Source organism: Oncorhynchus kisutch, linkage group LG1 (genome assembly GCF_002021735.2).
Source record: "Oncorhynchus kisutch isolate 150728-3 linkage group LG1, Okis_V2, whole genome shotgun sequence".
Taxonomy (NCBI): Eukaryota; Metazoa; Chordata; class Actinopteri; order Salmoniformes; family Salmonidae; genus Oncorhynchus; species Oncorhynchus kisutch.
In genome coordinates this window covers 7,686,361-7,714,199 of record NC_034174.2, presented here as the reverse complement: position 1 = coordinate 7,714,199, position 27,839 = coordinate 7,686,361, and the positions used below count along the sequence as shown (strand labels likewise).

General features: G+C 49.1%; 1 protein-coding gene across 2 annotated transcripts in view; it reads left to right on the top strand.

The window, feature by feature from the left end:
• Window positions 1-27,839, top strand: part of LOC109899933 (ceramide synthase 5-like) — a 60,123-nt gene that overhangs the window by 20,356 nt on the left and 11,928 nt on the right. For both annotated transcript variants that reach the window (XR_004206692.1, XM_031811700.1), the window contains exons 4-7: window positions 1-33; window positions 124-174; window positions 19,951-20,043; window positions 27,215-27,343. The exon at window positions 1-33 is cut by the window's left edge and continues 25 nt beyond it. Coding sequence is in view for 1 of the 2 variants with exons in the window: in XM_031811700.1 (XP_031667560.1) it covers window positions 1-33; window positions 124-174; window positions 19,951-20,043; window positions 27,215-27,343 (306 nt within the window). In the remaining variant the exon portion in view is untranslated. The remainder of the gene's footprint in view (window positions 34-123; window positions 175-19,950; window positions 20,044-27,214; window positions 27,344-27,839) is intronic.

The following is a 27,839-nucleotide window of genomic DNA, read 5'->3' as shown; positions in this document are numbered from 1 at the left end:
ATGTTTACCTATGGGATCTGCTTTCTGTGGAAGGTGAGATATTCTGGTGCCTGTGTGTGTGTGTGTATTTACATGATTGCCTAGCGCTGAATTGAGACTGATTGTGTTGGTCTTTGTTTACAGTGTCCATGGATGTGGGATACACACCACTGCTGGTACAACTACCCCTACCAGGTGACGTTAACCAGCCTCTTTATTTGGTTGGGTGTATTTTGGAATTACAAAGAGTACTTGTTTGTGTTTGCATTTTGTTTTCAAAATGTTTTCATTTTCTGGCAAGGAATACTGCTAAGGGCAGCAGGTAGCCTAGTGGTTAGAGTGTATAGGCAGCAGGTAGCCTAGTGGTTAGAGTGTATAGGCAGCAGGTAGCCTAGTGGTTAGAGTGTATAGGCAGCAGGTAGCCTAGTGGTTAGAGTGTAGAGGTGGCAGGTAGCCTAGTGGTTAGAGTGTATAGGCAGCAGGTAGCCTAGTGGTTAGAGTGTATAGGCAGCAGGTAGCCTAGTGGTTAGAGTGTATAGGCAGCAGGTAGCCTAGTGGTTAGAGTGTATAGGCAGCAGGTAGCCTAGTGGTTAGAGTGTTGAGGTGGCATGGTAGCCTAGTGGTTAGAGTGTAGAGGCAGCAGGTAGCCTAGTGGTTAGAGTGTATAGGCAGCAGGTAGCCTAGTGGTTAGAGTGTATAGGCAGCAGGTAGCCTAGTGGTTAGAGTGTTGAGGTGGCATGGTAGCCTAGTGGTTAGAGTGTAGAGGCAGCAGGTAGCCTAGTGGTTAGAGTGTATAGGCAGCAGGTAGCCTAGTGGTTAGAGTGTATAGGCAGCAGGTAGCCTAGTGGTTAGAGTGTATAGGCAGCAGGGTAGCCTAGTGGTTAGAGTGTATAGGCAGCAGGTAGCCTAGTGGTTAGAGTGTATAGGCAGCAGGTAGCCTAGTGGTTAGAGTGTATAGGCAGCAGGTAGCCTAGTGGTTAGAGTGTAGAGGCAGCAGGTAGCCTAGTGGTTAGAGTGTATAGGCAGCAGGTAGCCTAGTGGTTAGAGTGTATAGGCAGCAGGTAGCCTAGTGGTTAGAGTGTTGAGGTGGCATGGTAGCCTAGTGGTTAGAGTGTAGAGGCAGCAGGTAGCCTAGTGGTTAGAGTGTATAGGCAGCAGGTAGCCTAGTGGTTAGAGTGTATAGGCAGCAGGTAGCCTAGTGGTTAGAGTGTTGAGGTGGCATGGTAGCCTAGTGGTTAGAGTGTAGAGGCAGCAGGTAGCCTAGTGGTTAGAGTGTATAGGCAGCAGGTAGCCTAGTGGTTAGAGTGTATAGGCAGCAGGTAGCCTAGTGGTTAGAGTGTATAGGCAGCAGGGTAGCCTAGTGGTTAGAGTGTATAGGCAGCAGGTAGCCTAGTGGTTAGAGTGTAGAGGCAGCAGGTAGCCTAGTGGTTAGAGTGTATAGGCAGCAGGTAGCCTAGTGGTTAGAGTGTATAGGCAGCAGGTAGCCTAGTGGTTAGAGTGTTGAGGTGGCATGGTAGCCTAGTGGTTAGAGTGTAGAGGCAGCAGGTAGCCTAGTGGTTAGAGTGTATAGGCAGCAGGTAGCCTAGTGGATAGTGTGTATAGGCAGCAGGTAGCCTAGTGGTTAGAGTGTATAGGCAGCAGGTAGCCTAGTGGTTAGAGTGTTGAGGTGGCATGGTAGCCTAGTGGTTAGAGTGTAGAGGCAGCAGGTAGCCTAGTGGTTAGAGTGTATAGGCAGCAGGTAGCCTAGTGGATAGTGTAGAGGCGGCAGGTAGCCTAGTGGTTAGTGTAGAGGCGGCAGGTAGCCTAGTGGATAGTGTAGAGGCGGCAGGTAGCCTAGTGGTTAGTGTAGGGACGGCAGGTAGCCTAGTGGATAGTGTAGAGGCGGCAGGTAGCCTAGTGGTTAGTGTAGAGGCGGCAGGTAGCCTAGTGGATAGTGTAGAGGCGGCAGGTAGCCTAGTGGATAGTGTAGAGGCGGCAGGTAGCCTAGTGGTTAGTGTAGAGGCGGCAGGTAGCCTAGTGGATAGTGTAGAGGCGGCAGGTAGCCTAGTGGTTAGTGTAGAGGCGGCAGGTAGCCTAGTGGTTAGAGTGTATAGGCAGCAGGTAGCCTAGTGGTTAGAGTGTATAGGCAGCAGGTAGCCTAGTGGTTAGAGTGTAGAGGTGGCAGGTAGACTAGTGGTTAGAGTGTATAGGCAGCAGGTAGCCTAGTGGTTAGAGTGTATAGGCAGCAGGTAGCCTAGTGGTTAGAGTGTATAGGCAGCAGGTAGCCTAGTGGTTAGAGTGTATAGGCAGCAGGTAGCTTAGTGGTTAGAGTGTTGAGGTGGCATGGTAGCCTAGTGGTTAGAGTGTAGAGGCAGCAGGTAGCCTAGTGGTTAGAGTGTATAGGCAGCAGGTAGCCTAGTGGTTAGAGTGTATAGGCAGCAGGTAGCCTAGTGGTTAGAGTGTTGAGGTGGCATGGTAGCCTAGTGGTTAGAGTGTAGAGGCAGCAGGTAGCCTAGTGGTTAGAGTGTATAGGCAGCAGGTAGCCTAGTGGTTAGAGTGTATAGGCAGCAGGTAGCCTAGTGGTTAGAGTGTATAGGCAGCAGGTAGCCTAGTGGTTAGAGTGTATAGGCAGCAGGTAGCCTAGTGGTTAGAGTGTATAGGCAGCAGGGTAGCCTAGTGGTTAGAGTGTATAGGCAGCAGGTAGCCTAGTGGTTAGAGTGTATAGGCAGCAGGTAGCCTAGTGGTTAGAGTGTATAGGCAGCAGGTAGCCTAGTGGTTAGAGTGTATAGGCAGCAGGGTAGCCTAGTGGTTAGAGTGTATAGGCAGCAGGTAGCCTAGTGGTTAGAGTGTAGAGGTGGCAGGTAGCCTAGTGGTTAGAGTGTATAGGCAGCAGGTAGCCTAGTGGTTAGAGTGTATAGGCAGCAGGTAGCCTAGTGGTTAGAGTGTATAGGCAGCAGGTAGCCTAGTGGTTAGAGTGTATAGGCAGCAGGTAGCCTAGTGGTTAGAGTGTTGAGGTGGCATGGTAGCCTAGTGGTTAGAGTGTAGAGGCAGCAGGTAGCCTAGTGGTTAGAGTGTATAGGCAGCAGGTAGCCTAGTGGTTAGAGTGTATAGGCAGCAGGTAGCCTAGTGGTTAGAGTGTTGAGGTGGCATGGTAGCCTAGTGGTTAGAGTGTAGAGGCAGCAGGTAGCCTAGTGGTTAGAGTGTATAGGCAGCAGGTAGCCTAGTGGTTAGAGTGTATAGGCAGCAGGTAGCCTAGTGGTTAGAGTGTATAGGCAGCAGGGTAGCCTAGTGGTTAGAGTGTATAGGCAGCAGGTAGCCTAGTGGTTAGAGTGTATAGGCAGCAGGTAGCCTAGTGGTTAGAGTGTATAGGCAGCAGGTAGCCTAGTGGTTAGAGTGTAGAGGCAGCAGGTAGCCTAGTGGTTAGAGTGTATAGGCAGCAGGTAGCCTAGTGGTTAGAGTGTATAGGCAGCAGGTAGCCTAGTGGTTAGAGTGTTGAGGTGGCATGGTAGCCTAGTGGTTAGAGTGTAGAGGCAGCAGGTAGCCTAGTGGTTAGAGTGTATAGGCAGCAGGTAGCCTAGTGGTTAGAGTGTATAGGCAGCAGGTAGCCTAGTGGTTAGAGTGTTGAGGTGGCATGGTAGCCTAGTGGTTAGAGTGTAGAGGCAGCAGGTAGCCTAGTGGTTAGAGTGTATAGGCAGCAGGTAGCCTAGTGGTTAGAGTGTATAGGCAGCAGGTAGCCTAGTGGTTAGAGTGTATAGGCAGCAGGGTAGCCTAGTGGTTAGAGTGTATAGGCAGCAGGTAGCCTAGTGGTTAGAGTGTAGAGGCAGCAGGTAGCCTAGTGGTTAGAGTGTATAGGCAGCAGGTAGCCTAGTGGTTAGAGTGTATAGGCAGCAGGTAGCCTAGTGGTTAGAGTGTTGAGGTGGCATGGTAGCCTAGTGGTTAGAGTGTAGAGGCAGCAGGTAGCCTAGTGGTTAGAGTGTATAGGCAGCAGGTAGCCTAGTGGATAGTGTGTATAGGCAGCAGGTAGCCTAGTGGTTAGAGTGTATAGGCAGCAGGTAGCCTAGTGGTTAGAGTGTTGAGGTGGCATGGTAGCCTAGTGGTTAGAGTGTAGAGGCAGCAGGTAGCCTAGTGGTTAGAGTGTATAGGCAGCAGGTAGCCTAGTGGATAGTGTAGAGGCGGCAGGTAGCCTAGTGGTTAGTGTAGAGGCGGCAGGTAGCCTAGTGGATAGTGTAGAGGCGGCAGGTAGCCTAGTGGTTAGTGTAGGGACGGCAGGTAGCCTAGTGGATAGTGTAGAGGCGGCAGGTAGCCTAGTGGTTAGTGTAGAGGCGGCAGGTAGCCTAGTGGATAGTGTAGAGGCGGCAGGTAGCCTAGTGGATAGTGTAGAGGCGGCAGGTAGCCTAGTGGTTAGTGTAGAGGCGGCAGGTAGCCTAGTGGTTAGAGTGTTGAGGTGGCATGGTAGCCTAGTGGTTAGAGTGTAGAGGCAGCAGGTAGCCTAGTGGTTAGAGTGTATAGGCAGCAGGTAGCCTAGTGGTTAGAGTGTATAGGCAGCAGGTAGCCTAGTGGTTAGAGTGTATAGGCAGCAGGGTAGCCTAGTGGTTAGAGTGTATAGGCAGCAGGTAGCCTAGTGGTTAGAGTGTATAGGCAGCAGGTAGCCTAGTGGTTAGAGTGTAGAGGCAGCAGGTAGCCTAGTGGTTAGAGTGTATAGGCAGCAGGTAGCCTAGTGGTTAGAGTGTATAGGCAGCAGGTAGCCTAGTGGTTAGAGTGTTGAGGTGGCATGGTAGCCTAGTGGTTAGAGTGTAGAGGCAGCAGGTAGCCTAGTGGTTAGAGTGTATAGGCAGCAGGTAGCCTAGTGGTTAGAGTGTATAGGCAGCAGGTAGCCTAGTGGTTAGAGTGTTGAGGTGGCATGGTAGCCTAGTGGTTAGAGTGTAGAGGCAGCAGGTAGCCTAGTGGTTAGAGTGTATAGGCAGCAGGTAGCCTAGTGGTTAGAGTGTATAGGCAGCAGGTAGCCTAGTGGTTAGAGTGTATAGGCAGCAGGGTAGCCTAGTGGTTAGAGTGTATAGGCAGCAGGTAGCCTAGTGGTTAGAGTGTAGAGGCAGCAGGTAGCCTAGTGGTTAGAGTGTATAGGCAGCAGGTAGCCTAGTGGTTAGAGTGTATAGGCAGCAGGTAGCCTAGTGGTTAGAGTGTTGAGGTGGCATGGTAGCCTAGTGGTTAGAGTGTAGAGGCAGCAGGTAGCCTAGTGGTTAGAGTGTATAGGCAGCAGGTAGCCTAGTGGATAGTGTGTATAGGCAGCAGGTAGCCTAGTGGTTAGAGTGTATAGGCAGCAGGTAGCCTAGTGGTTAGAGTGTTGAGGTGGCATGGTAGCCTAGTGGTTAGAGTGTAGAGGCAGCAGGTAGCCTAGTGGTTAGAGTGTATAGGCAGCAGGTAGCCTAGTGGATAGTGTAGAGGCGGCAGGTAGCCTAGTGGTTAGTGTAGAGGCGGCAGGTAGCCTAGTGGATAGTGTAGAGGCGGCAGGTAGCCTAGTGGTTAGTGTAGGGACGGCAGGTAGCCTAGTGGATAGTGTAGAGGCGGCAGGTAGCCTAGTGGTTAGTGTAGAGGCGGCAGGTAGCCTAGTGGATAGTGTAGAGGCGGCAGGTAGCCTAGTGGATAGTGTAGAGGCGGCAGGTAGCCTAGTGGTTAGTGTAGAGGCGGCAGGTAGCCTAGTGGATAGTGTAGAGGCGGCAGGTAGCCTAGTGGTTAGTGTAGAGGCGGCAGGTAGCCTAGTGGTTAGAGTGTATAGGCAGCAGGTAGCCTAGTGGTTAGAGTGTATAGGCAGCAGGTAGCCTAGTGGTTAGAGTGTAGAGGTGGCAGGTAGACTAGTGGTTAGAGTTTATAGGCAGCAGGTAGCCTAGTGGTTAGAGTGTATAGGCAGCAGGTAGCCTAGTGGTTAGAGTGTATAGGCAGCAGGTAGCCTAGTGGTTAGAGTGTATAGGCAGCAGGTAGCTTAGTGGTTAGAGTGTTGAGGTGGCATGGTAGCCTAGTGGTTAGAGTGTAGAGGCAGCAGGTAGCCTAGTGGTTAGAGTGTATAGGCAGCAGGTAGCCTAGTGGTTAGAGTGTATAGGCAGCAGGTAGCCTAGTGGTTAGAGTGTTGAGGTGGCATGGTAGCCTAGTGGTTAGAGTGTAGAGGCAGCAGGTAGCCTAGTGGTTAGAGTGTATAGGCAGCAGGTAGCCTAGTGGTTAGAGTGTATAGGCAGCAGGTAGCCTAGTGGTTAGAGTGTATAGGCAGCAGGGTAGCCTAGTGGTTAGAGTGTATAGGCAGCAGGTAGCCTAGTGGTTAGAGTGTATAGGCAGCAGGTAGCCTAGTGGTTAGAGTGTATAGGCAGCAGGTAGCCTAGTGGTTAGAGTGTAGAGGCAGCAGGTAGCCTAGTGGTTAGAGTGTATAGGCAGCAGGTAGCCTAGTGGTTAGAGTGTATAGGCAGCAGGTAGCCTAGTGGTTAGAGTGTTGAGGTGGCATGGTAGCCTAGTGGTTAGAGTGTAGAGGCAGCAGGTAGCCTAGTGGTTAGAGTGTATAGGCAGCAGGTAGCCTAGTGGTTAGAGTGTATAGGCAGCAGGTAGCCTAGTGGTTAGAGTGTATAGGCAGCAGGTAGCCTAGTGGTTAGAGTGTTGAGGTGGCATGGTAGCCTAGTGGTTAGAGTGTAGAGGCAGCAGGTAGCCTAGTGGTTAGAGTGTATAGGCAGCAGGTAGCCTAGTGGTTAGAGTGTTGAGGTGGCATGGTAGCCTAGTGGTTAGAGTGTAGAGGCAGCAGGTAGCCTAGTGGTTAGAGTGTTGAGGTGGCATGGTAGCCTAGTGGTTAGAGTGTAGAGGCGGCAGGTAGCCTAGTGGTTAGAGTGTTGAGGCGGCATGGTAGCCTAGTGGTTAGAGTGTTGAGGCGGCATGGTAGCCTAGTGGTTAGAGTGTAGAGGCAGCAAGTAGCCTAGTGGATAGAGTGTAGAGGCGGCATGGTAGCCTAGTGGTTAGAGTGTAGAGGTGGCAGGTAATCTTGTGGTTAGAGTGTAGGGACGGCAGGTAGCCTAGTGGATAGTGTAGAGGCGGCAGGTAGCCTAGTGGTTAGTGTAGAGGAGGCAGGTAGCCTAGTGGATAGTGTAGAGGCGGCAGGTAGCCTAGTGGATAGTGTAGAGGCGGCAGGTAGCCTAGTGGTTAGTGTAGAGGCGGCAGGTAGCCTAGTGGATAGTGTAGAGGCGGCAGGTAGCCTAGTGGTTAGTGTAGGGACGGCAGGTAGCCTAGTGGATAGTGTAGAGGCGGCAGGTAGCCTAGTGGTTAGTGTAGAGGCGGCAGGTAGCCTAGTGGATAGTGTAGAGGCGGCAGGTAGCCTAGTGCATAGTGTAGAGGCGGCAGGTAGCCTAGTGGTTAGTGTAGAGGCGGCAGGTAGCCTAGTGGATAGTGTAGAGGCGGCAGGTAGCCTAGTGGTTAGTGTAGAGGCGGCAGGTAGCCTAGTGGTTAGTGTAGAGGCGGCAGGTAGCCTAGTGGTTAGTGTAGAGGCGGCAGGTAGCCTAGTGGTTAGTGTAGAGGCGGCAGGTAGCCTAGTGGTTAGTGTAGAGGCGGCAGGTAGCCTAGTGGTTAGAGTGTAGGGACGGCAGGTAGCCTATAGGTTAGAGTGTAGAGGGGGCAGGTAGCCTAGTGGATAGTGTAGAGGCGGCAGGTAGCCTAGTGGTTAGAGTGTGGAGGCGGCAGGTAGCCTAGTGGTAGAGTGTAGAGGCTGCAGGTAGCCGAGTGGTTAGAGTATAGAGGTGGCAGGTAGCCTAGTGGTTAGAGTGTAGAGTCGGCAGGTAGCCTAGTGGTAAGAGTGTAGGGACGGCAGGTAGCCTAGTGGTTAGAGTATAGAGGCGGCAGGTAGCCTAGTGGTTAGAGTGTAGAGGCGGCAGGTAGCCTAGTGGTTAGAGTGTAGGGACGGCAGGTAGCCTAGTGGATGGTGTAGAGGCGGCAGGTAGCCTAGTGGTTAGAGTGTAGAGGCGGCAGGTAGCCTAGTGGTTAGAGTGTAGAGGAGGCAGGTAGCCTAGTGGTTAGAGTGTAGAGGGGGCAGGTAGCCTAGTGGATAGTGTAGAGGCGGCAGGTAGCCTAGTGGTTAGAGTGTAGAGGCGGCAGGTAGCCTAGTGGTTAGAGTGTAGAGGAGGCAGGTAGCCTAGTGGTTAGAGTGTAGAGGGGGCAGGTAGCCTAGTGGATAGTGTAGAGGCGGCAGGTAGCCTAGTGGTTAGAGTGTGGAGGCGGCAGGTAGCCGAGTAGTTAGAGTATAGAGGTGGCAGGTAGCCTAGTGGTTAGAGTGTAGAGGCAGCAGGTAGCAGGTAGCCTAGTGGTTAGAGTGTAGAGGTGGCAGGTAGCCTAGTGGTTAGAGTGTAGAGGCGGCAGGTATCCTAGTGGTTAGAGCGGCAGGTAGCCTAGTGGTTAGAGTGTAGAGGCGGCAGGTAGCCTAGTGGATAGAGTGTAGAGGCGGCAGGTAGCCTAGCGGTTAGAGTGTAGAGGCGGCAGGTAGCCTAGTGGTTAGAGTGTAGAGGCAGCAGGTAGCGTAGTCGTTAGAGCGGCAGGTAGCCTAGTGGTTAGAGTGTAGGGACGGCAGGTAGCCTAGTGGTTAGAGTGTAGAGGCGGCAGGTAGCCTAGCGGTTAGAGTGTAGAGGCGGCAGGTAGCCTAGTGGTTAGAGTGTAGAGGCAGCAGGTAGCGTAGTCGTTAGAGCGGCAGGTAGCCTAGTGGTTAGAGTGTAGGGACGGCAGGTAGCCTAGTGGTTAGAGTGTAGAGGCGGCAGGTAGCCTAGTGGTTAGAGTGTAGGGTCGGCAAGGTAGCCTAGTGGTTAGAGTGTAGGGGCGGCAGGGTAGCGTAGTGGTTAGAGTGTAGAGGCAGCGGGTAGCCTAGTGGTTAGAGTGTAGAGGCGGCAGGTAGCCTAGTGGTTAGAGTGTAGGGGCGGCAGGTAGCCTAGTGGTTAGAGTGTAGAGGAGGCAGGTAGCCTAGTGGTTAGAGTGTATAGGCAGCAGGTAGCTTAGTGGTTAGAGTGTTGAGGTGGCATGGTAGCCTAGTGGTTAGAGTGTAGAGGCAGCAGGTAGCCTAGTGGTTAGAGTGTATAGGCAGCAGGTAGCCTAGTGGTTAGAGTGTATAGGCAGCAGGTAGCCTAGTGGTTAGAGTGTTGAGGTGGCATGGTAGCCTAGTGGTTAGAGTGTAGAGGCAGCAGGTAGCCTAGTGGTTAGAGTGTATAGGCAGCAGGTAGCCTAGTGGTTAGAGTGTATAGGCAGCAGGTAGCCTAGTGGTTAGAGTGTATAGGCAGCAGGGTAGCCTAGTGGTTAGAGTGTATAGGCAGCAGGTAGCCTAGTGGTTAGAGTGTATAGGCAGCAGGTAGCCTAGTGGTTAGAGTGTATAGGCAGCAGGTAGCCTAGTGGTTAGAGTGTAGAGGCAGCAGGTAGCCTAGTGGTTAGAGTGTATAGGCAGCAGGTAGCCTAGTGGTTAGAGTGTATAGGCAGCAGGTAGCCTAGTGGTTAGAGTGTTGAGGTGGCATGGTAGCCTAGTGGTTAGAGTGTAGAGGCAGCAGGTAGCCTAGTGGTTAGAGTGTATAGGCAGCAGGTAGCCTAGTGGTTAGAGTGTATAGGCAGCAGGTAGCCTAGTGGTTAGAGTGTATAGGCAGCAGGTAGCCTAGTGGTTAGAGTGTTGAGGTGGCATGGTAGCCTAGTGGTTAGAGTGTAGAGGCAGCAGGTAGCCTAGTGGTTAGAGTGTATAGGCAGCAGGTAGCCTAGTGGTTAGAGTGTTGAGGTGGCATGGTAGCCTAGTGGTTAGAGTGTAGAGGCAGCAGGTAGCCTAGTGGTTAGAGTGTTGAGGTGGCATGGTAGCCTAGTGGTTAGAGTGTAGAGGCGGCAGGTAGCCTAGTGGTTAGAGTGTTGAGGCGGCATGGTAGCCTAGTGGTTAGAGTGTTGAGGCGGCATGGTAGCCTAGTGGTTAGAGTGTAGAGGCAGCAAGTAGCCTAGTGGATAGAGTGTAGAGGCGGCATGGTAGCCTAGTGGTTAGAGTGTAGAGGCAGCAGGTAGCCTAGTGGTTAGAGTGTAGAGGTGGCAGGTAGCCTAGTGGTTAGTGTAGAGGAGGCAGGTAGCCTAGTGGATAGTGTAGAGGCGGCAGGTAGCCTAGTGGATAGTGTAGAGGCGGCAGGTAGCCTAGTGGTTAGTGTAGAGGCGGCAGGTAGCCTAGTGGATAGTGTAGAGGCGGCAGGTAGCCTAGTGGTTAGTGTAGGGACGGCAGGTAGCCTAGTGGATAGTGTAGAGGCGGCAGGTAGCCTAGTGGTTAGTGTAGAGGCGGCAGGTAGCCTAGTGGATAGTGTAGAGGCGGCAGGTAGCCTAGTGCATAGTGTAGAGGCGGCAGGTAGCCTAGTGGTTAGTGTAGAGGCGGCAGGTAGCCTAGTGGATAGTGTAGAGGCGGCAGGTAGCCTAGTGGTTAGTGTAGAGGCGGCAGGTAGCCTAGTGGTTAGTGTAGAGGCGGCAGGTAGCCTAGTGGTTAGTGTAGAGGCAGCAGGTAGCCTAGTGGTTAGAGTGTAGAGGCAGCAGGTAGCCTAGTGGTTAGAGTGTAGAGGCGGCAGGTAGCCTAGTGGTTAGAGTGTAGGGGCGGCAGGTAGCCTAGTGGTTAGAGTGTAGAGGAGGCAGGTAGCCTAGTGGTTAGAGTGTATAGGCAGCAGGTAGCTTAGTGGTTAGAGTGTTGAGGTGGCATGGTAGCCTAGTGGTTAGAGTGTAGAGGCAGCAGGTAGCCTAGTGGTTAGAGTGTATAGGCAGCAGGTAGCCTAGTGGTTAGAGTGTATAGGCAGCAGGTAGCCTAGTGGTTAGAGTGTTGAGGTGGCATGGTAGCCTAGTGGTTAGAGTGTAGAGGCAGCAGGTAGCCTAGTGGTTAGAGTGTATAGGCAGCAGGTAGCCTAGTGGTTAGAGTGTATAGGCAGCAGGTAGCCTAGTGGTTAGAGTGTATAGGCAGCAGGGTAGCCTAGTGGTTAGAGTGTATAGGCAGCAGGTAGCCTAGTGGTTAGAGTGTATAGGCAGCAGGTAGCCTAGTGGTTAGAGTGTATAGGCAGCAGGTAGCCTAGTGGTTAGAGTGTAGAGGCAGCAGGTAGCCTAGTGGTTAGAGTGTATAGGCAGCAGGTAGCCTAGTGGTTAGAGTGTATAGGCAGCAGGTAGCCTAGTGGTTAGAGTGTTGAGGTGGCATGGTAGCCTAGTGGTTAGAGTGTAGAGGCAGCAGGTAGCCTAGTGGTTAGAGTGTATAGGCAGCAGGTAGCCTAGTGGTTAGAGTGTATAGGCAGCAGGTAGCCTAGTGGTTAGAGTGTATAGGCAGCAGGTAGCCTAGTGGTTAGAGTGTTGAGGTGGCATGGTAGCCTAGTGGTTAGAGTGTAGAGGCAGCAGGTAGCCTAGTGGTTAGAGTGTATAGGCAGCAGGTAGCCTAGTGGTTAGAGTGTTGAGGTGGCATGGTAGCCTAGTGGTTAGAGTGTAGAGGCAGCAGGTAGCCTAGTGGTTAGAGTGTTGAGGTGGCATGGTAGCCTAGTGGTTAGAGTGTAGAGGCGGCAGGTAGCCTAGTGGTTAGAGTGTTGAGGCGGCATGGTAGCCTAGTGGTTAGAGTGTTGAGGCGGCATGGTAGCCTAGTGGTTAGAGTGTAGAGGCAGCAAGTAGCCTAGTGGATAGAGTGTAGAGGCGGCATGGTAGCCTAGTGGTTAGAGTGTAGAGGCAGCAGGTAGCCTAGTGGTTAGAGTGTAGAGGTGGCAGGTAGCCTAGTGGTTAGTGTAGAGGAGGCAGGTAGCCTAGTGGATAGTGTAGAGGCGGCAGGTAGCCTAGTGGATAGTGTAGAGGCGGCAGGTAGCCTAGTGGTTAGTGTAGAGGCGGCAGGTAGCCTAGTGGATAGTGTAGAGGCGGCAGGTAGCCTAGTGGTTAGTGTAGGGACGGCAGGTAGCCTAGTGGATAGTGTAGAGGCGGCAGGTAGCCTAGTGGTTAGTGTAGAGGCGGCAGGTAGCCTAGTGGATAGTGTAGAGGCGGCAGGTAGCCTAGTGCATAGTGTAGAGGCGGCAGGTAGCCTAGTGGTTAGTGTAGAGGCGGCAGGTAGCCTAGTGGATAGTGTAGAGGCGGCAGGTAGCCTAGTGGTTAGTGTAGAGGCGGCAGGTAGCCTAGTGGTTAGTGTAGAGGCGGCAGGTAGCCTAGTGGTTAGTGTAGAGGCGGCAGGTAGCCTAGTGGTTAGTGTAGAGGCGGCAGGTAGCCTAGTGGTTAGTGTAGAGGCGGCAGGTAGCCTAGTGGTTAGAGTGTAGGGACGGCAGGTAGCCTAGTGGTTAGAGTGTAGAGGGGGCAGGTAGCCTAGTGGATAGTGTAGAGGCGGCAGGTAGCCTAGTGGTTAGAGTGTGGAGGCGGCAGGTAGCCTAGTGGTTAGAGTGTAGAGGCTGCAGGTAGCCGAGTGGTTAGAGTATAGAGGTGGCAGGTAGCCTAGTGGTTAGAGTGTAGAGTCGGCAGGTAGCCTAGTGGTTAGAGTGTAGGGACGGCAGGTAGCCTAGTGGTTAGAGTATAGAGGCGGCAGGTAGCCTAGTGGTTAGAGTGTAGAGGTGGCAGGTAATCTTGTGGTTAGAGTGTAGGGACGGCAGGTAGCCTAGTGGATAGTGTAGAGGCGGCAGGTAGCCTAGTGGTTAGTGTAGAGGAGGCAGGTAGCCTAGTGGATAGTGTAGAGGCGGCAGGTAGCCTAGTGGATAGTGTAGAGGCGGCAGGTAGCCTAGTGGTTAGTGTAGAGGCGGCAGGTAGCCTAGTGGATAGTGTAGAGGCGGCAGGTAGCCTAGTGGTTAGTGTAGGGACGGCAGGTAGCCTAGTGGATAGTGTAGAGGCGGCAGGTAGCCTAGTGGTTAGTGTAGAGGCGGCAGGTAGCCTAGTGGATAGTGTAGAGGCGGCAGGTAGCCTAGTGCATAGTGTAGAGGCGGCAGGTAGCCTAGTGGTTAGTGTAGAGGCGGCAGGTAGCCTAGTGGATAGTGTAGAGGCGGCAGGTAGCCTAGTGGTTAGTGTAGAGGCGGCAGGTAGCCTAGTGGTTAGTGTAGAGGCGGCAGGTAGCCTAGTGGTTAGTGTAGAGGCGGCAGGTAGCCTAGTGGTTAGTGTAGAGGCGGCAGGTAGCCTAGTGGTTAGTGTAGAGGCGGCAGGTAGCCTAGTGGTTAGAGTGTAGGGACGGCAGGTAGCCTATAGGTTAGAGTGTAGAGGGGGCAGGTAGCCTAGTGGATAGTGTAGAGGCGGCAGGTAGCCTAGTGGTTAGAGTGTGGAGGCGGCAGGTAGCCTAGTGGTTAGAGTGTAGAGGCTGCAGGTAGCCGAGTGGTTAGAGTATAGAGGTGGCAGGTAGCCTAGTGGTTAGAGTGTAGAGTCGGCAGGTAGCCTAGTGGTAAGAGTGTAGGGACGGCAGGTAGCCTAGTGGTTAGAGTATAGAGGCGGCAGGTAGCCTAGTGGTTAGAGTGTAGAGGCGGCAGGTAGCCTAGTGGTTAGAGTGTAGGGACGGCAGGTAGCCTAGTGGATGGTGTAGAGGCGGCAGGTAGCCTAGTGGTTAGAGTGTAGAGGCGGCAGGTAGCCTAGTGGTTAGAGTGTAGAGGAGGCAGGTAGCCTAGTGGTTAGAGTGTAGAGGGGGCAGGTAGCCTAGTGGATAGTGTAGAGGCGGCAGGTAGCCTAGTGGTTAGAGTGTAGAGGCGGCAGGTAGCCTAGTGGTTAGAGTGTAGAGGAGGCAGGTAGCCTAGTGGTTAGAGTGTAGAGGGGGCAGGTAGCCTAGTGGATAGTGTAGAGGCGGCAGGTAGCCTAGTGGTTAGAGTGTGGAGGCGGCAGGTAGCCGAGTAGTTAGAGTATAGAGGTGGCAGGTAGCCTAGTGGTTAGAGTGTAGAGGCAGCAGGTAGCAGGTAGCCTAGTGGTTAGAGTGTAGAGGTGGCAGGTAGCCTAGTGGTTAGAGTGTAGAGGCGGCAGGTATCCTAGTGGTTAGAGCGGCAGGTAGCCTAGTGGTTAGAGTGTAGAGGCGGCAGGTAGCCTAGTGGATAGAGTGTAGAGGCGGCAGGTAGCCTAGCGGTTAGAGTGTAGAGGCGGCAGGTAGCCTAGTGGTTAGAGTGTAGAGGCAGCAGGTAGCGTAGTCGTTAGAGCGGCAGGTAGCCTAGTGGTTAGAGTGTAGGGACGGCAGGTAGCCTAGTGGTTAGAGTGTAGAGGCGGCAGGTAGCCTAGTGGTTAGAGTGTAGGGTCGGCAAGGTAGCCTAGTGGTTAGAGTGTAGGGGCGGCAGGGTAGCGTAGTGGTTAGAGTGTAGAGGCGGCGGGTAGCCTAGTGGTTAGAGTGTAGAGGCGGCAGGTAGCCTAGTGGTTAGAGTGTAGGGGCGGCAGGTAGCCTAGTGGTTAGAGTGTAGAGGAGGCAGGTAGCCTAGTGGTTAGAGTGTATAGGCAGCAGGTAGCTTAGTGGTTAGAGTGTTGAGGTGGCATGGTAGCCTAGTGGTTAGAGTGTAGAGGCAGCAGGTAGCCTAGTGGTTAGAGTGTATAGGCAGCAGGTAGCCTAGTGGTTAGAGTGTATAGGCAGCAGGTAGCCTAGTGGTTAGAGTGTTGAGGTGGCATGGTAGCCTAGTGGTTAGAGTGTAGAGGCAGCAGGTAGCCTAGTGGTTAGAGTGTATAGGCAGCAGGTAGCCTAGTGGTTAGAGTGTATAGGCAGCAGGTAGCCTAGTGGTTAGAGTGTATAGGCAGCAGGGTAGCCTAGTGGTTAGAGTGTATAGGCAGCAGGTAGCCTAGTGGTTAGAGTGTATAGGCAGCAGGTAGCCTAGTGGTTAGAGTGTATAGGCAGCAGGTAGCCTAGTGGTTAGAGTGTAGAGGCAGCAGGTAGCCTAGTGGTTAGAGTGTATAGGCAGCAGGTAGCCTAGTGGTTAGAGTGTATAGGCAGCAGGTAGCCTAGTGGTTAGAGTGTTGAGGTGGCATGGTAGCCTAGTGGTTAGAGTGTAGAGGCAGCAGGTAGCCTAGTGGTTAGAGTGTATAGGCAGCAGGTAGCCTAGTGGTTAGAGTGTATAGGCAGCAGGTAGCCTAGTGGTTAGAGTGTATAGGCAGCAGGTAGCCTAGTGGTTAGAGTGTTGAGGTGGCATGGTAGCCTAGTGGTTAGAGTGTAGAGGCAGCAGGTAGCCTAGTGGTTAGAGTGTATAGGCAGCAGGTAGCCTAGTGGTTAGAGTGTTGAGGTGGCATGGTAGCCTAGTGGTTAGAGTGTAGAGGCAGCAGGTAGCCTAGTGGTTAGAGTGTTGAGGTGGCATGGTAGCCTAGTGGTTAGAGTGTAGAGGCGGCAGGTAGCCTAGTGGTTAGAGTGTTGAGGCGGCATGGTAGCCTAGTGGTTAGAGTGTTGAGGCGGCATGGTAGCCTAGTGGTTAGAGTGTAGAGGCAGCAAGTAGCCTAGTGGATAGAGTGTAGAGGCGGCATGGTAGCCTAGTGGTTAGAGTGTAGAGGCAGCAGGTAGCCTAGTGGTTAGAGTGTAGAGGTGGCAGGTAGCCTAGTGGTTAGTGTAGAGGAGGCAGGTAGCCTAGTGGATAGTGTAGAGGCGGCAGGTAGCCTAGTGGATAGTGTAGAGGCGGCAGGTAGCCTAGTGGTTAGTGTAGAGGCGGCAGGTAGCCTAGTGGATAGTGTAGAGGCGGCAGGTAGCCTAGTGGTTAGTGTAGGGACGGCAGGTAGCCTAGTGGATAGTGTAGAGGCGGCAGGTAGCCTAGTGGTTAGTGTAGAGGCGGCAGGTAGCCTAGTGGATAGTGTAGAGGCGGCAGGTAGCCTAGTGCATAGTGTAGAGGCGGCAGGTAGCCTAGTGGTTAGTGTAGAGGCGGCAGGTAGCCTAGTGGATAGTGTAGAGGCGGCAGGTAGCCTAGTGGTTAGTGTAGAGGCGGCAGGTAGCCTAGTGGTTAGTGTAGAGGCGGCAGGTAGCCTAGTGGTTAGTGTAGAGGCGGCAGGTAGCCTAGTGGTTAGTGTAGAGGCGGCAGGTAGCCTAGTGGTTAGTGTAGAGGCGGCAGGTAGCCTAGTGGTTAGAGTGTAGGGACGGCAGGTAGCCTAGTGGTTAGAGTGTAGAGGGGGCAGGTAGCCTAGTGGATAGTGTAGAGGCGGCAGGTAGCCTAGTGGTTAGAGTGTGGAGGCGGCAGGTAGCCTAGTGGTTAGAGTGTAGAGGCTGCAGGTAGCCGAGTGGTTAGAGTATAGAGGTGGCAGGTAGCCTAGTGGTTAGAGTGTAGAGTCGGCAGGTAGCCTAGTGGTTAGAGTGTAGGGACGGCAGGTAGCCTAGTGGTTAGAGTATAGAGGCGGCAGGTAGCCTAGTGGTTAGAGTGTAGAGGCGGCAGGTAGCCTAGTGGTTAGAGTGTAGGGACGGCAGGTAGCCTAGTGGATGGTGTAGAGGCGGCAGGTAGCCTAGTGGTTAGAGTGTAGAGGCGGCAGGTAGCCTAGTGGTTAGAGTGTAGAGGAGGCAGGTAGCCTAGTGGTTAGAGTGTAGAGGGGGCAGGTAGCCTAGTGGATAGTGTAGAGGCGGCAGGTAGCCTAGTGGTTAGAGTGTAGAGGCGGCAGGTAGCCTAGTGGTTAGAGTGTAGAGGAGGCAGGTAGCCTAGTGGTTAGAGTGTAGAGGGGGCAGGTAGCCTAGTGGATAGTGTAGAGGCGGCAGGTAGCCTAGTGGTTAGAGTGTGGAGGCGGCAGGTAGCCGAGTAGTTAGAGTATAGAGGTGGCAGGTAGCCTAGTGGTTAGAGTGTAGAGGCAGCAGGTAGCAGGTAGCCTAGTGGTTAGAGTGTAGAGGTGGCAGGTAGCCTAGTGGTTAGAGTGTAGAGGCGGCAGGTATCCTAGTGGTTAGAGCGGCAGGTAGCCTAGTGGTTAGAGTGTAGAGGCGGCAGGTAGCCTAGTGGATAGAGTGTAGAGGCGGCAGGTAGCCTAGCGGTTAGAGTGTAGAGGCGGCAGGTAGCCTAGTGGTTAGAGTGTAGAGGCAGCAGGTAGCGTAGTCGTTAGAGCGGCAGGTAGCCTAGTGGTTAGAGTGTAGGGACGGCAGGTAGCCTAGTGGTTAGAGTGTAGAGGCGGCAGGTAGCCTAGTGGTTAGAGTGTAGGGTCGGCAAGGTAGCCTAGTGGTTAGAGTGTAGGGGCGGCAGGGTAGCGTAGTGGTTAGAGTGTAGAGGCGGCGGGTAGCCTAGTGGTTAGAGTGTAGAGGCGGCAGGTAGCCTAGTGGTTAGAGTGTAGGGGCGGCAGGTAGCCTAGTGGTTAGAGTGTAGAGGAGGCAGGTAGCCTAGTGGTTAGAGTGTAGAGGAGGTAGGTAGCCTAGTGGTTAGAGCGTAGAGGCGGCAGGTAGCCTAGTGGTTAGAGCGTAGAGGCGGCAGGTAGCCTAGTGGTTAGAGCGTAGAGGCGGCAGGTAGCCTAGTGGTTAGAGTGTAGGGGCGGCAGGTAGCCTAGTGGTTAGAGTGTAGGGACGGCAGGTAGTGGTTAACTTCTTGCGTCGAGCCATCCCGGATCCGGGATCGTGAATACAGCCTCAAGCTCATTACCATAACGCAACGTTAACTATTCATGAAAATCGCAAATTAAATTAAATTAATATGCTAGCTCTCAAGCTTAGCCTTTTGTTAACAACACTGTCATCTTAGATTTTCAAAATATGCTTCTCAACCATAGCAAAACAAGCATTTGTGTAACAGCTAGCGCAGCTAGCGTAGCATTTAGCGTTAGCATTAGCAGGCAACATTTTCACAAAAACCAGAAAATCATTCAAATAAAATCATTACCTTTGAAGAACTTCAGATGTTTTCAATGAGGAGACTCTCAGTTAGATAGCAAATGCTCAGTTTTTCCTGAAAGATTATTTGTTTAGGAGAAATTGCTCCGTTTGGTGCGTCACGTTTGGCTACCAAAAAAAAAATTTACTCCATAATATCGACTGAAACATGGTAAACGTTGTTTAGAATCAGTCCTCAAGGTGTTTTTCACATATCTCTTCATGATATATCGTTCGTTGAAAGCCTCCTCTCTCCTCTCAATCACTGGATGACTGCGTGCAGCTTGTAGATTACGCACCAATTTAGACAAAGGACACCGGGCGGACCCCTGGTAAATGTAGTCTCTTATGGCCAATCTTCCAATGATATTCCTACAAATACGTCACAATGCTGCAGACACCTTGGAGAAACGATAGGAAGGGCAGGCTCATTCCCGGCGCATTCACAGCCATATAAGGAGACAATGGAAAACAGAGCTTCAAAAATTCTGCCCATTTCCTGGTTGAAGTTTCATCTTGGTTTCGCCTGTAGCATGAGTTCTGTGGCACTCACAGATAATATCTTTGCAGTTTTGGAAACCTTAGAGTGTTTTCTTTCCAAAGCTGTCCATTATATGCATAGTCGAGCATCTTTTCGTGACAAAATATTGCACTTAAAACGGGCACGTTTTTTTATCCATAAATTAAAAGAGCGCCCCCCTATATCCAAGAAGATAACTGACTTTCCTTGTTAAACAAAGGTTAGATAAAGGTTAAATATGAAGTAACCTTATGAAGGTGCAAGAAAAATATTAGTATGTTACACATTCAGTCATGTCTGTATCCTTATTAAGATAAAACCTTTCTGACCCCTGCAAGTCCTGACCCCAGGCCTGTAAAATCCATATTAACATAAACCCTGTCTGTCTTGCTATCTAACAGGTCCTGACCCCAGGCCTGTAAAATCCATATTAACATAAACCCTGTCTGTCTTGGTATCTAACAGGTCCTGACCCCAGGCCTGTAAAATCCATATTAACAATAAACCCTGTCTGTCTTGGTATCTAACAGGTCCTGACCCCAGGCCTGTAAAATCCATATTAACATAAACCCTGTCTGTCTTGCTATCTAACAGGTCCTGACCCCAGGCCTGTAAAATCCATATTAACATAAACCCTGTCTGTCTTGGTATCTAACAGGTCCTGACCCCAGGCCTGTAAAATCCATATTAACAATAAACCCTGTCTGTCTTGGTATCTAACAGGTCCTGACCCCAGGCCTGTAAAATCCATATTAACATAAACCCTGTCTGTCTTGCTATCTAACAGGTCCTGACCCCAGGCCTGTAAAATCCTATTAACAATAAACCCTGTCTGTCTTGCTATCTAACAGGTCCTGACCCCAGGCCTGTAAAATCCATATTAACAATAAACCCTGTCTGTCTTGCTATCTAACAGGTCCTGACCCCAGGCCTGTAAAATCCATATTAACAATAAACCCTGTCTGTCTTGGTATCTAACAGGTCCTGACCCCAGGCCTGTAAAATCCTATTAACAATAAACCCTGTCTGTCTTGGTATCTAACAGGTCCTGACCCCAGGCCTGTAAAATCCATATTAACATAAACCCTGTCTGTCTTGCTATCTAACAGGTCCTGACCCCAGGCCTGTAAAATCCATATTAACATAAACCCTGTCTGTCTTGCTATCTAACAGGTCCTGACCCCAGGCCTGTAAAATCCATATTAACATAAACCCTGTCTGTCTTGCTATCTAACAGGTCCTGACCCCAGGCCTGTAAAATCCATATTAACATAAACCCTGTCTGTCTTGCTATCTAACAGGTCCTGACCCCAGGCCTGTAAAATCCATATTAACATAAACCCTGTCTGTCTTGCTATCTAACAGGTCCTGACCCCAGGCCTGTAAAATCCATATTAACATAAACCCTGTCTGTCTTGCTATCTAACAGGTCCTGACCCCAGGCCTGTAAAATCCATATTAACATAAACCCTGTCTGTCTTGCTATCTAACAGGTCCTGACCCCAGGCCTGTAAAATCCATATTAACAATAAACACTGTCTGTCTTGGTCTCTGTTGGTATCTAACAGGTCCTGACCCCAGGCCTGTAAAATCCTATTAACAATAAACCCTGTCTGTCTTGGTCTCTGTTGGTATCTAACAGGTCCTGACTCCAGGCCAGGTATTAACATAAACCCTGTCTGTCTTGGTCTCTGTTGGTATCTAACAGGTCCTGACTCCAGACCAGGTGTTAACATAAACCCTGTCTGTCTTGGTCTCTGTTGGTATCTAACAGGTCCTGACTCCAGGCCTGTACCACTACTACGTGACTGAGCTGGGCTTCTACTGGTCTCTCATGTTCTCTCAGTTTACTGACATCAAACGCAAGGTGAGACGCAAGACAGGCAACAGATGCTGTCTGTCTGATGGGAACACACACACACAGTGCTGCTCCTTATAGGGAGGGGGGGGGACGATATAGATAAGTTACTAACTAACTAACTAAGATATTTCTTTCTGTTGTGATTTACAGAGTCAAGTATAGGAATGTCCTTGACTCCACTGGTTTAGAGCAGTATAGCATGGCTCATTATGAAAGGTCACATGAGTTCTGCTCAGAAATGCTGTTTGTTTCCATGGTTCCCGCACAGGGGACAGGATTTACAGTCATGTGATAGCGGGATAGAATATCCCGGTCCTTAATACAATTATTGAGATTCCTTTCATGGGTTCCATGGAGTCGAGGAAATCCGCCTGCGGTTGGATAAATCTTAAGAAAATTAAGTTGGAGTTTGTAAAACCTGAGATGAAGATTTTTTTTTCAAAGCAGGCCATTGTTTTTTGGTCAAGTATAGACGAATCTGGGGAGGAGTTCTAGAAACCAAAACAGTCGCTCTCTGTTTCTCAGCCTTATTGAATGATCTCAGTAATTCTTTGCCTTTGATGTGCTCAGGAAAGGAAGCAGTCGTTTTCAATTTAACCAGGAAGTGCCAGATACATTTCACTCATATCATCCTGCCTTGGGCAAGAAATTGTATCCATTTTATGGACCAAACATAAATTGCCCCTATGTAGACTGGTAGGGTATGTAAATGCAGCGTCATCATTAGGGCTATAACATAAACTCCCTTTTTCAGGACCCGGTCTTTCAAAGATTATTCGTCAAAATGTAAATAACTTCACAGCTCTTCATTGTAAAGGGTTTAAACACTGTTTCCCATGCTGCTTGTTCAATGAACCATAAACTATTAATGAACATGCACCTGTGGAACGGTCGTTAAGACACTAACAGTTTACAGACAGTAGGCAATGAAGGTCACAGTTATGAAAACTTAGGACACTAAAGAGGCCTTTCTACCGACCCAGGGTCCCTGCTCATCTGTGTGAACGTGCCTTAGGCATGCTGCAAGGAGGCATGAGGACTGCAGATGTGGCTCTCCATACTGTGAGATGCCTAAGACAGCGCTACAGGGAGACAGAATGGACAGCTGATTGTCCTCGCATTGGCAGACCACGTGTAACAACACCTGCACAGGATCGGTACATCCGAACATCACACCTGCAGGACAGGTACAGGATAGTAACAACAATTGCCCGAGTTACACCAGGAACGCACAATCCCTCCATCAGTGCTCAGACTGTCCGCAATAGTCTCAGAGAGACTGGACTGAGGGCTTGTAGGCCTGTTGTAAGGCAGGTCCTCACCAGACATCATCGGCATCAACGTCGGCTATGAGCACAAACCCACCGTCGCTGGACCAGACAGGACTGGCAAAAAGTGCTCTTCTCTGATGAGTCTCGGTTTTGTGTTTATCGTCGAAGGAATGAGCGTTACACCGAGCCCTGTGCTCTGGAGCGGGATCGATTTGGAGGTGGAGGGTTCGTCATGGTCTGGGGCGGTGTATCACAGCATCATCGGACTGAGCTTGTCATTGCAGGCAATCTCAACACTGTGCATTACTGGGAAGACATCCTCCCTCATGTGGTACCCTTCCTGCAGGCTCATCCTGACATGACCCTCCAGCATGACAATACCACCAGCCATACTGCTCGTTCTATGCGTGATTTCCTGCAAGACAGGAATGTCAGTGTTCTGCCATGATCAACGAAGAACCTGGATCTCAATCCCATTGAGCACGTCTGGGACCTGTTGGATCGGAGGGTGAGGGCTAAGGCCATTCCCCCCAGAAATGTCCAGGAACTTGCAGGTGCCTTGGTGGAAGAGTGGGGTAACATCTCACAGCAAGAACTGGCTAATCTGGTGAGTCCAGAGGAGGAGATGAGGAGGAGATGCACTGCCGTACTTAATGCAGCTGGTGGCCACACCAGATACTGACTGTTACTTTTGATTTTGACCCCCCCCCCCCTTTGTTCAGGGACACATTATTCAATTTCTGTTAGTCACATGTCTGTGGAACTTGTTTAGTTTATGTCTCAGTTGTTGAATCTTATGTTCATAGAAATATTTACACATGTTAAGTTTGCTGAAAATAAATGCATTTGACAGTGAGAGGATGTTTATTTTTTGCTGAGTTTATTTCCCTGGAGAGGGGGGTGTGCTTTAGTCACAGATGACTTCTACAGTTTGTCTGGTCATTATAACTGTCAGTTTGTCTGGTCATTGTCAGTTTGTCTGGTCATTATAACTGTCAGTTTGTCTGGTCATTGTAACTGTCAGTTTGTCTGGTCATTGTAACTGTCAGTTTGTCTGGTCATTATAACTGTCAGTTTGTCTGGTCATTGTAACTGTCAGTTTGTCTGGTCATTGTAACTGTCAGTTTGTCTGGTCATTATAACTGTCAGTTTGTCTGGTCATTGTAACTGTCAGTTTGTCTGGTCATTATAACTGTCAGTTTGTCTGGTCATTGTAACTGTCAGTTTGTCTGGTCATTGTAACTGTCAGTTTGTCTGGTCATTGTCAGTTTGTCTGGTCATTGTAACTGTCAATTTGTCTGGTCATTATAACTGTCAGTTTGTCTGGTCATTATAACTGTCAGTTTGTCTGGTCATTGTAACTGTCAGTTTGTCTGGTCATTGTAACTGTCAGTTTGTCTGGTCATTATAACTGTCAGTTTGTCTGGTCATTGTCAGTTTGTCTGGTCATTATAACTGTCAGTTTGTCTGGTCATTGTAACTGTCAGTTTGTCTGGTCATTGTAACTGTCAGTTTGTCTGGTCATTGTAACTGTCAGTTTGTCTGGTCATTATAACTGTCAGTTTGTCTGGTCATTGTAACTGTCAGTTTGTCTGGTCATTATAACTGTCAGTTTGTCTGGTCATTATAACTGTCAGTTTGTCTGGTCATTGTCAGTTTGTCTGGTCATTATAACTGTCAGTTTGTCTGGTCATTGTAACTGTCAGTTTGTCTGGTCATTGTAACTGTCAGTTTGTCTGGTCATTGTAACTGTCAGTTTGTCTGGTCATTATAACTGTCAGTTTGTCTGGTCATTGTAACTGTCAGTTTGTCTGGTCATTGTAACTGTCAGTTTGTCTGGTCATTGTAACTGTCAGTTTGTCTGGTCATTATAACTGTCAGTTTGTCTGGTCATTATAACTGTCAGTTTGTCTGGTCATTGTAACTGTCAGTTTGTCTGGTCATTGTAACTGTCAGTTTGTCTGGTCATTGTAACTGTCAGTTTGTCTGGTCATTATAACTGTCAGTTTGTCTGGTCATTATAACTGTCAGTTTGTCTGGTCATTATAACTGTCAGTTTGTCTGGTCATTATAACTGTCAGTTTGTCTGGTCATTGTAACTGTCAGTTTGTCTGGTCATTATAACTGTCAGTTTGTCTGGTCATTGTAACTGTCAGTTTGTCTGGTCATTGTAACTGTCAGTTTGTCTGGTCATTATAACTGTCAGTTTGTCTGGTCATTATAACTGTCAGTTTGTCTGGTCATTGTAACTGTCAGTTTGTCTGGTCATTGTCAGTTTGTCTGGTCATTATAACTGTCAGTTTGTCTGGTCATTATAACTGTCAGTTTGTCTGGTCATTATAACTGTCAGTTTGTCTGGTCATTGTAACTGTCAGTTTGTCTGGTCATTATAACTGTCAGTTTGTCTGGTCATTGTAACTGTCAGTTTGTCTGGTCATTATAACTGTCAGTTTGTCTGGTCATTGTAACTGTCAGTTTGTCTGGTCATTATAACTGTCAGTTTGTCTGGTCATTATAACTGTCAGTTTGTCTGGTCATTATAACTGTCAGTTTGTCTGGTCAATATAACTGTCAGTTTGTCTGGTCATTATAACTGTCAGTTTGTCTGGTCATTATAACTGTCAGTTTGTCTGGTCATTATAACTGTCAGTTTGTCTGGTCATTATAACTGTCAGTTTGTCTGGTCATTATAACTGTCAGTTTGTCTGGTCATTATAACTGTCAGTTTGTCTGGTCATTGTAACTGTCAGTTTGTCTGGTCATTGTAACTGTCAGTTTGTCTGGTCATTATAACTGTCAGTTTGTCTGGTCATTATAACTGTCAGTTTGTCTGGTCATTGTAACTGTCAGTTTGTCTGGTCATTATAACTGTCAGTTTGTCTGGTCATTATAACTGTCAGTTTGTCTGGTCATTGTAACTGTCAGTTTGTCTGGTCATTGTCAGTTTGTCTGGTCATTATAACTGTCAGTTTGTCTGGTCATTGTCAGTTTGTCTGGTCATTATAACTGTCAGTTTGTCTGGTCATTGTCAGTTTGTCTGGTCATTATAACTGTCAGTTTGTCTGGTCATTGTCAGTTTGTCTGGTCATTATAACTGTCAGTTTGTCTGGTCATTGTCAGTTTGTCTGGTCATTATAACTGTCAGTTTGTCTGGTCATTATAACTGTCACGTAATAATGTGTCTTACTGTTACTGTAGTAGAGTAGATAATGTGTCTTACTGTTACTGTAGTAGAGTAGATAATGTCTTACTGTAGTAGAGTAGATAATGTGTCTTACTGTTACTGTAGTAGAGTAGATAATGTGTCTTACTGTTACTGTAGTAGAGTAGATAATGTGTCTTACTGATACTGTAATAGAGTAGATAATGTCTTACTGTAATAGAGTAGATAATGTGTCTTACTGATACTGTAGTAGAGTAGATAATGTCTTACTGTAGTAGAGTAGATAATGTCTTACTGTTACTGTAGTAGAGTAGATAATGTCTTACTGTAGTAGAGTAGATAATGTGTCTTACTGTTACTGTAGTAGAGTAGATAATGTGTCTTACTGATACTGTAATAGAGTAGATAATGTCTTACTGTAATAGAGTAGATAATGTGTCTTACTGATACTGTAGTAGAGTAGATAATGTCTTACTGTAGTAGAGTAGATAATGTGTCTTACTGTTACTGTAGTAGAGTAGATAATGTCTTACTGTAGTAGAGTAGATAATGTGTCTTACTGTTACTGTAGTAGAGTAGATAATGTGTCTTACTGTTACTGTAGTAGAGTAGATAATGTGTCTTACTGATACTGTAATAGAGTAGATAATGTCTTACTGTAATAGAGTAGATAATGTGTCTTACTGATACTGTAGTAGAGTAGATAATGTCATACTGTAGTAGAGTAGATAATGTGACTTACTGTTACTGTAGTAGAGTAGATAATGTCTTACTGTAGTAGAGTAGATAATGTGTCTTACTGATACTATAGTAGAGTAGATAATGTCTTACTGTTACTGTAGTAGAGTAGATAATGTCTTACTGTAGTAGAGTAGATAATGTGTCTTACTGTTACTGTAGTAGAGTAGATAATGTGTCTTACTGTAGTAAAGGAACAAACACTCACATACATGGAAAGGAGAGTAGTCTCCAGATGCCATGGAAAGGAGAGTAGTCTCCAGATGCCATGGAAAGGAGTGTAGTCTCCAGATGCCATGGAAAGGAGAGTAGTCTCCAGATGCCATGGAAAGGAGAGTAGTCTCCAGATGCCATGGAAAGGAGTGTAGTCTCCAGATGCCATGGAAAGGAGAGTAGTCTCCAGATGCCATGGAAAGGAGAGTAGTCTCCAGATGCCATGGAAAGGAGAGTAGTCTCCAGATGCCATGGAAAGGAGAGTAGTCTCCAGATGCCATGGAAAGGAGAGTAGTCTCCAGATGCCATGGAAAGGAGAGTAGTCTCCAGATGCCATGGAAAGGAGAGTAGTCTCCAGATGCCATGGAAAGGAGAGTAGTCTCCAGATGCCATGGAAAGGAGAGTAGTCTCCAGATGCCATGGAAAGGAGAGTAGTCTCCAGATGCCATGGAAAGGAGAGTAGTCTCCAGATGCCATGGAAAGGAGAGTAGTCTCCAGATGCCATGGAAAGGAGTGTAGTCTCCAGATGCCATGGAAAGGAGAGTAGTCTCCAGATGCCATGGAAAGGAGAGTAGTCTCCAGATGCCATGGAAAGGAGAGTAGTCTCCAGATGCCATGGAAAGGAGAGTAGTCTCCAGATGCCATGGAAAGGAGAGTAGTCTCCAGATGCCATGGAAAGGAGAGTAGTCTCCAGATGCCATGGAAAGGAGTGTAGTCTCCAGATGCCATGGAAAGGAGAGTAGTCTCCAGATGCCATGGAAAGGAGAGTAGTCTCCAGATGCCATGGAAAGGAGAGTAGTCTCCAGATGCCATGGAAAGGAGAGTAGTCTCCAGATGCCATGGAAAGGAGAGTAGTCTCCAGATGCCATGGAAAGGAGAGTAGTCTCCAGATGCCATGGAAAGGAGAGTAGTCTCCAGACTTCAAAGTCTTCATTTTCACTCGGTTATTGATTTTCACATTGAACGTGAGAAAACAACTGTAAATCGAGGAGATAAATGAGGAAGTCATAAAGGTTATTGAGCAGAGTTACTGTATGGAGCTGCTGTAAATTAAATCTGTCCTTACCAACGCAACAAATAAATAACATTTTTTTTTCAAATCAAATTTATTTATATAGCCCTTCGTACATCAGCTGATATCTTAAAGTGCTTATACAGAAACCCAGCCTAAAACCCCAAACAGCAAGCAATGCAGGTGTAGAAGCACGGTGGCTAGGAAAAACTCCCTAGAAAGGCCTAAACCTAGGAAGAAACCTAGAGAGGAACCAGGCTATGAGCGGTGGCCAGTTTTCTTCTGGCTGTGCCAGGTGGAGATTATAAACCTAGAGAGGAACCAGGCTATGAGCGGTGGCCAGTTTTCTTCTGGCTGTGCCGGGTGGAGATTATAAACCTAGAGAGGAACCAGGCTATGAGCGGTGGCCAGTTTTCTTCTGGCTGTGCCAGGTGGAGATTATAAACCTAGAGAGGAACCAGGCTATGAGCGGTGGCCAGTTTTCTTCTGGCTGTGCCAGGTGGAGATTATAAACCTAGAGAGGAACCAGGCTATGAGGAGTGGCCAGTTTTCTTCTGGCTGTGCCGGGTGGAGATTATAAACCTAGAGAGGAACCAGGCTATGAGCGGTGGCCAGTTTTCTTCTGGCTGTTGCCGGGTAGAGATTATAACAGAAGATGTTCAAATGTTCACAAATGACCAGCATGGTCAAATAATCAAATAAATGCATATCTGTATACAATATCTGTGATTATATATGAACACAAATCCAACCTTCTCGTGGTTCCTTGTTGAATTGCAGGACTTCCCCATCATGTTCATTCATCACCTAGCAACAGTGAGCCTGATCAGTTTTTCCTACGCTAACAACATGCTACGTGTCGGGAGCCTGGTGATGTGTGTCCACGACGCATCAGACTTCCTACTGGAGGTGAGTGTGGACACACACACACACACACACACATTAGCATACTACTCAGAATGAGTGAGGAATACATTCTCAGTGATATTCTAGTGTAGATATTGGAATATATGTAACGGATGTGAAACGGCTAGCTTAGTTAGCGGTGGTTCTGATGTAACGGATGTGAAACGGCTAGCTTAGTTAGCGTTGGTTCTGATGTAACGGATGTGAAACGGCTAGCTTAGTTAGCGGTGGTGCGGCGCTAAATAGCGTTTCAATCGGTGACGTCACTCGCTCTGACACCTTGAAGTAGTAGTTCCCCTTTGCTCTGCAAGGGCCGCGGCTTTTGTGGAGCGATGGGTAACGATGCTTCGAGGGTGACTGTTGTTGATGTGTGCAGAGGGTCCCTGGTTCGCGCCCGGGTATGGGCGAGGGGACGGTCTAAAGTTATACTTTACATATATATCAAAGTACAGGCCATGTATTCTTTGAAGAAGAAACTCGTAGAACACGGAACGTACAA